The 9,504-nt window shown below is 34.7% G+C and overlaps 1 protein-coding gene across 5 annotated transcripts in view; it reads right to left on the bottom strand.

Annotated features, from left to right (window-relative positions):
• The window catches only part of ampd2a (adenosine monophosphate deaminase 2a), a 36,030-nt gene that overhangs the window by 11,169 nt on the left and 15,357 nt on the right, over positions 1-9,504 (bottom strand). For all 5 annotated transcript variants that reach the window (XM_084117779.1, XM_084117781.1, XM_084117777.1 and 2 more), the window contains 5 exons: positions 4,188-4,374; positions 3,694-3,835; positions 1,937-2,026; positions 1,734-1,863; positions 270-464 (listed from right to left, as the gene is read on the bottom strand). In XM_084117779.1, coding sequence (XP_083973905.1) covers positions 270-464; positions 1,734-1,863; positions 1,937-2,026; positions 3,694-3,835; positions 4,188-4,374 — 744 coding nt within the window. The remainder of the gene's footprint in view (positions 1-269; positions 465-1,733; positions 1,864-1,936; positions 2,027-3,693; positions 3,836-4,187; positions 4,375-9,504) is intronic.

Below are 9,504 nucleotides of genomic sequence, written 5' to 3'. Positions count from 1 at the left end.
GCGCTTCATATTCTGCATTGTTCTTCTCATCCAAAATTCTAAATTTAAGAAATGTCTTCCTTTAAATTCAATTCAATTCACGTTTCACAACACACATCGTTTCAGAGCAGCTTTACAGAAAGTGCATGAGTCCACCTTACATATGATCTGTTATCAGAGGAAACTAAGTTATGTATTTCAGAAATGTACAAAATCACAGCTAGCTAAAAATGTATTAAATGTATTAACCAGGCGTCACACACACACACACACAGCGCTGGAGGTCTTACCGCGTGCATGTCGAGTGTGTCGACGCTGAGGTCGTACGCCGTCAGGTTCATGTTCTCGAACACCTCCATCAGCGTCTGTCCTCGGCCGTCCTGCACTCGCACGATCTCGTCCGGGTATTTCTTCATCGCTCGCTTGATGAAGCGCAGGAGATGCTTCTGGTTCATGCAGGACGAGGCGTGGATGTGTGTGTCCACCTGACGGACGCAAGAGTATAACAACAACCGTTTCTTCTGGAACCTTTCTGCATTGTTTTGCTCAGCCAAAATTCTGAAAGTCTTCCTTTAAATCATAAGTTGTATTTGGAATTGAACTGGCTTAAACAATAGAAAAATCAATAGATTATATATATATATATATATATATATATATATATATATATATATATATATATATATATATATATAAATAAATATATATTAGTTAGATATTTTTTAATATATTCTTTCTATAATAATATATTTAGAATTATATTATAGAATTTAAATTTATTATACAGTAAAACTATCTTCATTCTTATTATTATTCCTATATTAGTAACTTAATTTGTATTAATTCTCTTATATTCTAATAATATATATATTTTAATATTCTAATAACGTGCATTATTTGATAAATTATAATTTTCTAAGATAAATATATTTTATATAATATCTAATATTTTCTTTTAAAAATACAATTTAAATATATCTTATTTATGAATTTAGTTTTTTCTTTAATTCCTAATTAAATTTGATAAATATCATTACATTCAATATTCTATATATTTTAATATTCAAAAATTTTACATTAATATTGTTGATTATTTCAAAAAATATTAGATATCATACATGGTACATAATATTATTATCCGTAATATTTATGTTATATACGTAATATTAAATGAATGAATATAAAATATTTAAATGCATTTAAATACAATTGAAAAATAACATATACTGTATATAGTTATTTATATATTATTCCTTTCAAAATGTTGATTTATTAAATTATCTTATATTTAATATTCTATATATTTTAATATTGCACATTATTATAGTTATTTTTTTTATACAGTATACAGTATTTTTTTAAATTATATGTATAATTATATAATTTATTATTAGTTAAAATATTTAAACGTTTTATTTTGATATTTAATTATAATATTAGTCATTTAATTAGTATTTTATTCATAATTTTATTACCGTGGATATTTAAATCTAACATTCTCCATTAATATTGTATTTTGTTATTTTAGTTTGCTTTTTGATGTATATATTGATTATCTTTGATGATTAAAGATGCCGATTCTATCTATTCATCCACATGTTTATAATCTATTTCTCAGTTGATTTAATGATTTATTAATTGATATTTCCATTTTTTTTAGTCCTACTAATTTAAAGTTATTCTGTGTTCTGATTGGCCCTTGAACTCAAGCTCCGGATGCTTCCGCTGATTGGACGACTGGTGAAGTGTGTGACCTTGCGTATGTTGTAGAAGTCTCGGTGTGGCACTTGCTTCTGCGAGGCGAGCTCCTTCATCTCGTTCAGGAGAACGTGCATCTGAAACTTGGAGCTCAGATACTGTAACCGCCGGTAACAGAACGACTTCCTGTGGAAACACGACACGTCAGACACACGCACGTACAGCGAGCCCAGTGCATGCTGGGTAATCCGTCACTCACACGGGGCCGTTGATGATGAGCGCCATCATGACGTTCATCTCGCCGATGTATTCCTGCAGGTCTGGATACGGCAGGTCCAGTTCTGTGCTCCTGCACACACACACACACACACACACACACACACACACACACCCAAACACTGGCAGATCAATTTACATACTAAACACTGAACTTAAAATACACTGATTGACATCTTTGAAGATTATTTCTTCAAAAATACAGCATTGTTGTGTTGACAGCATTATTTATTTAGTCATTTCTAATATTATCCCAATTTAATATTGTATTTTCATTTTTTATATTATTGATAGTTTTAGTTCTAGTAATTTTAGTTCTTCAACATAAACTAAATGAAAATGAGAAATTTTCAGCTAAATTAAGTTTAATTTGGCAATAATAACTCTGGCAAGATCTGATTCTAACTTAAATAACTACGTTTTATATATATTTCTTTTAAATTAACCTTTTTTTAAATAGTTTTAGTTAACGATAATAACACAGATTCTACTTTGTTTAAATTCTGCATCCTGACTAGAGATCCCAGAATGCACCTCATTGTGCGGCTCTTTTATTATTTACTTTTAAAGTAAAACTACAATATTTATTCACGTAAATTAGTGCTATCAGTCGATTAAAACACTCTAATTTAATTGCAGCTAACATTAAAATATGTAAAAATGTGCAAAATATGTGCAAAAATACATAATTTTTACATTGAAATCTCCAAATGAATGTAGAAACAACATAAAGATATTATATCTTAAAGATGTGTTTAATGAAATCCTTTTACCAAGTATCACTGAAACTAATAAAGCTACTGATGTCTCTATTACATGGAATTTTTGTAATTTCTGAGGATGAAGTCATTATTTATCCACTAATGTGTTGTTGTTCATTAGAGTATTGAGTTGTTTGCTTCTCTGCTGTACACGTGTGTCTTCATGATCCAGTTCTTCTTTCTAGGACGTCCCCAATAGAAGGCTAAGCTAAATTTAGCTCTTTAGGGGCTTTCGCTCCGGAGGAACCTTCTCAAGTTTATTTAATTACAAATAAAATAAAAATGATGAAGACCAGTTTATTCACTTTAGATCTTTAAGACATATTACCTGTAGCCTACTTCAGGGTTCATTTTCAAAACGTAAATGTAAGAAACTTATCCAAGATGATTATGACGATGAGTACTATTATTTAACTTAAGTTATGATTACAAATGCCTTTATTTGAATGTATTTTTATCCGCCAGGATGATAGAATTGACGTCATTTAGAATTTGATAGAATTTGACGTTTTTTTGAACCGGTTCATTGAAATGAACTGTCCAAAAGAACCGGTTCGCGGGAAAAGAACCGGACTTCCCATCACTACCGTCAAGATTACTCTCTGGTGCCGCGAGACTCCGCCCACACGATGCTCTGATTGGCTGACTCCGCCCACACTCTGTTCTGATTGACTGACTCCGCCCACACGCTGTTCTGATTGTCTGACTCCGCCCACACACTGTTCTGATTGGCTGACTCCGCCCACACGCTGTTCTGATTGGCTGTGGGTTTTGATTGATTTTGACGCATCTCGCAGTCGCGCCGCATCTAGTGTGGACAGAAGTATTTGTCGCTGGAATCTCATCGCGTCTGGTTAGGACACGGTGTAAGAGAACCATTAGTTCTCAGGGAAACACCCTGGTGGCGAGTTCCTAGAACTATCTGGTGCGAAAGCCCCCTTTAGGAGAAGTTTTCAGTGGGTTCTTCCCCGAAACTCACTTGTCCGTGGGGTTTTGAGCGGTGTAGACGTGAATGACCCCGTCCACCATCGCATAGGTGTATCCGGCGTCCGGCGGCAGATTCTTCAGGTGTTGCCCGTCATACGGGTGTGTTTCTGACACCGGCATGTGAACGCGCATGTCTGAGAGAGACACACACACACACACACACACACACACACACACACACGTCAGCGCGGGGTTGAGTGGTGGTAATTGGATTAAGAGAATTAACACACATAATATCTCTGCACCCCATATTTCATATTTCATAGCTTTAATTATTTGCTCATTTGTCATTATATTATGTACTTGGCCAATATACAGCGGAGTATGAGTGCAACTCTATTTATCTGTGTGTGTATTTATGTTAATGTGTATGGTATGGTACATGGTACGCAATTTCGTTGTATTTTAAAAGCAATGACAATAATGTTTTATTTTCTATTCTATGTTGTGGACATGCGTGTGTGTGTGTGTGTGTGTGTCACACACCTGAGTCGACGGGGCTCCCGCGCAGGTCCTCGAAGACGCTGAGGTCCAGCGGTCTCTGGTTGAGCTCCTGCAGGGATCGAGTCGTGGTCTTACAGAAGCTCTGCAGAGATAGAGTGATGTACTTCTCTCTGATGAACAGGGCCTTCACCACACACTTCGCTGCGTCCACCAGATCCGTGAACGGCACCTGAACACACCAGCGGAAATCACAATGACACATCCTTTTTTTGTCCCCGCCCACTTTCCAAGATGGCAGCCTATCCTTTGTTCTGTTTAGTGTTTGTTTGTTTTTTAATGGATTTTAACATCCTCTCTAACAAAATTATTTTGCCTTAAAGTTTGGTGCAACCCAATTGAAAAGTTTTACCAGAGTTGGAGAACTACTCCATGTGCTGTGCCTAATCAGTCTGGCCCTTTAACTACAAACCATCTGCAGCTGTGGGGTTTGTTTTAAGCTCGAAAAAGCAGTACTGTTTTTTCTTTTTGGACTAGGAGTGTGTTCCTCTACTTTCGGTGTAAACCTGCATCACTTTTCCTGCTCCAGCTACAGCCTGGGTCTCCACTAGCTATAACCTTGGGTCTCCACTAGCTATAACCTTGGGTCTCCACTAGCTATAACCTTGGGTCTCCACTAGCTATAACCTTGGGTCTCCACTAGCTACACTCCGGATACCCTGCTCTGTGAGCAGCCATGGCGCTACCATTGGGCATTTTAGGTCCGGGCCCGCCCAGTTTGACCCAGGCCTATAGTGAGTAGTGAGTGATTTTCATTCTAGCAGTTCATCCAATAAGCAGCCCGAGGAAAGCTTTGAGTGAAAGCTTCTCAGCCAATCAGCGGCTTCTACCCCACGTGTGAACTCTTAAGCCTGCCCACAGGCTGCATCGTCACCAGCAAGTGATCCAATGACTTTGGCGCGCAAGCTTTTCAAGCAAGCTCAATGAGACAGACGGTAGCTATTAGCTAATATGAAACGCAAAGCAAAGCAACTTGTTTTCATTTAAATTCAGAAAGAAACGCATCGGTATGCTTGCACCAGAACTCTTGCCTTCAGTAACTTATATTGTGCATTTATATTTTGATTTAATTATAGAGATCAATTTTTACTTTTGAGCCCCAGCAAATCCTGGCGCCGCTAGTGTCTGTGAGTATGAAGTGCACCGGGAGGTCCTAGTGAGTAACTATAACGTTTCCTTAAATGCATTTATATGTTTATCACGATCAAAGGGTACTGGCTCTGCACAGGATCGGGTCGGCAGTCAGGAGAGCTGGATGTAAGGCATGAGCCTGGTTTCACTACATGGAAACTCGAAACATCTTTCAAGCCTGCTCCTTTTAAGTGACTGTTTTATTCCATCAAAAAACTCTTGAGGCCCAAAATCACAATGAGTGCGGACTCTAAAAGTCTTGATACACGCGAGTCGAAATGTATTATTATTACACTTATGTTGCTGATGTCAGGAAACATAACCCAGGTCCTGTGAGCGAGATGATCTCATGTACATAAATGTGAGAAGTCTATTACCAAACATTGATATGGTCAGAATTTGGGCCAAATCGACACATGTTGATATTATGGTGTTATCTGAGACTTGGCTGGGTAGATCCATTCCTGATAGTGATATATTTATATGGAGGGTATCATTTATTTCGTACTGATCGTCGTGCTAAAGGTGGCGATCTACGTAAAAAGTTGTTTGCAGGCAATAGGCCTAGACAATTTGAATTGCATTGAAAATTGAATTATCGCAGAATTATGTTCTGACAGTTGCGGGATGCTAAAGACCTCCTTCTGCGCCTCATTGTCTGATTGTTTGTCATCTATAAATATACCGAAGTGGTTTTAATGGGTGACTTAAATCGGGACTGGCTAACTCCTGCATTTGATCAAATTAAAAGTTTTTGTGACTCCGCGAATCTGATCTAAATTATAGACTCGCCTACAAGGCCAAATCCCAAACATCCTGAAAATTCTACGCTCCTTGATTTGTTTTTAACAAATGTGCCGCAGAAATACAAAGCTACTGCTGTTTTTGCAAATGATATGAGTGATCACTACGTTACTGCAGGTTTGAGAGACACCAGGATATCGAAATGTAAACCGCGTATTATAATTAAGGGAAATCTGAAGTCGTTCTGTGAACAAGCTTTTTTTATTGATCTTAATCTTTGAGACTGGACCACGGAGAATCTGATCCCGAAATAGCGCTGCAATATTTTAAATCACTATTTTTGGACATTATAAACAAGCATGCTCCTTTTAAGAAATATAAGATTAAAGGGTGTGATAATCCGTGGTTTTCAGAGAAATTGTCTGATCTAATTCATGAGTGATCTTGCTTGGTCAATGGCAAAGAAATCCCAAAAATAGCTCAGACTGGCAACATTTTAGGCACCTGAGAAACAAATGTGTCTCTCAAACACGTGAAGCAAAATCAGATTTTTATGTCAATTAAATATGTGATCAGCTAATCCCTCTATGTTTTGGAAAGTTATAAAATCACTGTCTTCTGACTCTAGGGATACTGTCATGCCACATATATTGAAGCTGAATGATAAAAATGATTACAGACAGGGAATGTATGCTAGATACTAGCACTTTATATCTTCTGGGTTGTTGTCTGAGCCTGCAACACAACAGAGGAGACAAGAGGACAACTCTTTGTCTAGGGAAAATGTGCCTATCGATCTTGATCTTGTTCCTCTTGCAACGCAGGAGGTATATGATGCTCTTATAAAGTTAAATGCTAAGAAATCCGCTGGTCCGGATGGGTTGGATCCATACTTTTGTAAATATTGCTGCTGAACATATTGCAGAACCTTTGACACACATTTTCAACCTGACTATTGAAACTGGAGTAATACCGAGTGTATTGAAGTCAGCATATGTCACTCCTTTATTAAAGGGTGGTGACAGATCAAATCCAAATAATTATAGGCCAATATCTAAGCAATCTGCTTTAGCCAAGGTTTTAGAAGGGCTTATAGGGACCAGTTGAAAGACTATTTTTAATGATTTGCAGTCGGGTTTTCGTAAAAAACACAGCACTGTCACTGCCACTATGAAAGTGTTAAATGATTTCATAAGTGCTATTGACTGTAAAGAATATTGTACTGCGCTGTTCTGAGATCTTTCAAAGGCGTTTGACACAGTTGACCACATGTCCTGTCTCAGAGATTGCTGGATACTGGAACGTCTCCAAAAGCTGTCAAATGGTTTGGCAACTATGTTCAGGCTGATGGTGTGTCCTCAAACTCATTACTTATACAAAAGGGTGTCCCCCAGGGGTCCATTTTGGGTCCCATTTTGTTTACTATTTATATAAATGACTTGTGTCAGAATGTAACAAAAGCAGAGTGTCATTTTTATGCGGATGATACCATTTTGTATTGTTCTGCCCCGTCCTTGACAAGTGCCATAGAAGATCTGCAATCTGCTTTTAAAATTATCCAGAAGAATCTTCATAAATTGAGACTTGTAGTAAACTCAGATAAAACTAAAGTGATGTGCTTTTCTAAATCAAGGAAAACAGGAGATGCTTGTCAAATTGTTACACTAGATTAGAAAGTAATTGAACGAGTATCAGTCTATAAATATCTTGGTTTTTCTTTTAGAAGAAAATTTGTCTTTTAAACAGCATATAAAGTGTTTAAGAAAAAAAAAAACAGAGTAAAGTTGGGTTTCTGTTATAGAACTGTTTTCGGTGAAAGTGCCTTAATCCCTTAATCTTAGTCTTAATATCTTGAGATAATAGAATTCAATATCTTGAGATAATATAATTTATTTTCTTGAGATAATACATTTAAGAACAAACCTTAGAGAAAACTTAGAGAATTTAATATCTTAAGATAATATAATTTATTTTCTTGAGATAATACATTTAAGAACAAACTTAAGAGAAAACTTAGAGAATTTAATATCTTAATATCTTGAGATAATATAATTTATTTTCTTGAGATAATACATTTAAGAACAAACTTCAGAGAAAACTTAGAGAATTTAATATCTTAATATCTTAAGATAATATAATTTATTTTCTTGAGATAATACATTTAAGAACAAACTTTAAAGAAAACTTAGAGAATTTAATATCTTAATATCTTGAGATAATATAATTTATTTTCTTGAGATAATACATTTAAGAACAAACTTTAGAGAAAACTTAGAGAATTTAATATCTTAATATCTTGAGATAATATAATTTATTTTCTTGAGATAATAAATTTAAGAACAAACCTTAGAGTTTAAGAAAACAGGAGATGCTTGTCAAATTGTTACACTAGATTAGAAAGTAATTGAACGAGTATCAGTCTATAAATATCTTGGTTTTTCTTTTAGAAGAAAATTTGTCTTTTAAACAGCATATAAAGTGTTTAAGAAAAAAAAACTTAGAGTAAAGTTGGGTTTCTATTATAGAACTGTTTTCGGTGAAAGTGCCTTAATCCCTTAATCTTAGTCTTAATATCTTGAGATAATAGAATTCAATATCTTGAGATAATATAATTTATTTTCTTGAGATAATACATTTAAGAACAAACTTTAGAGAAAACTTAGAGAATTTAATATCTTAATATCTTGAGATAATATAATTTATTTTCTTGAGATAATAAATTTAAGAACAAACCTTAGAGAAAACTTAGAGAATTGAATATGTTGAGATATTAAAGGGCCTTCACCTGCTGCGTCCACCAGATCAGTGAACGGCACCTGAACACACCAGCGGAAATCTCTAATGCATCAGTGGATCATTAGGAATAGGGTTATTTGCCCTGTTTTCCAGTCAAAAAAACAAGATGAATTTGAAAACAAATCTTACAGAACTTAGGAAATAAATGAATTTTATATCTTGAGATAATAGAATTTAAAATGTTAAGATAATACATCTAAGAACAAACCTTAGAGAAATATATTCTTGAATTTATTTTCTTGAGATAATAAATTTAAGAACAAACCTTAGAGAAAACTTAGAGGATTTTTTATTTATTTTGAGATAATATAATTTAATATCTTGAAATAATAGAATTTATTTTCGTGAGATAATAAATTTAAGAACAAACCTTAGAGAGAACTTAGAGGATTTTTATTTTATTTTGAGATAATATAATTTATTATTCTGAGATATTAAAGGACCTTCACCACACACAGATCACCAGATCGGTGAACGGCACCTGAACACACTAGCGGTAATGATACAGAATTGTTTTGTATTTTATTAAAATAATTTCTATATTAGCTAAATTTAATATTGCATCCTCGATTTTCTTATTTATCAATATTTTGAATTGGCTTTTTTATATTTTCAGTTCTCTTTTTAACTT

The sequence above is a fragment of the Abramis brama genome (assembly GCF_963993115.1).
Source record: "Abramis brama genome assembly, chromosome: 6".
Lineage (NCBI taxonomy): Eukaryota > Metazoa > Chordata > Actinopteri > Cypriniformes > Leuciscidae > Abramis > Abramis brama.
Note: the sequence above shows the minus strand (reverse complement) of the source record. Positions and strands in the feature narration are given on the sequence as shown.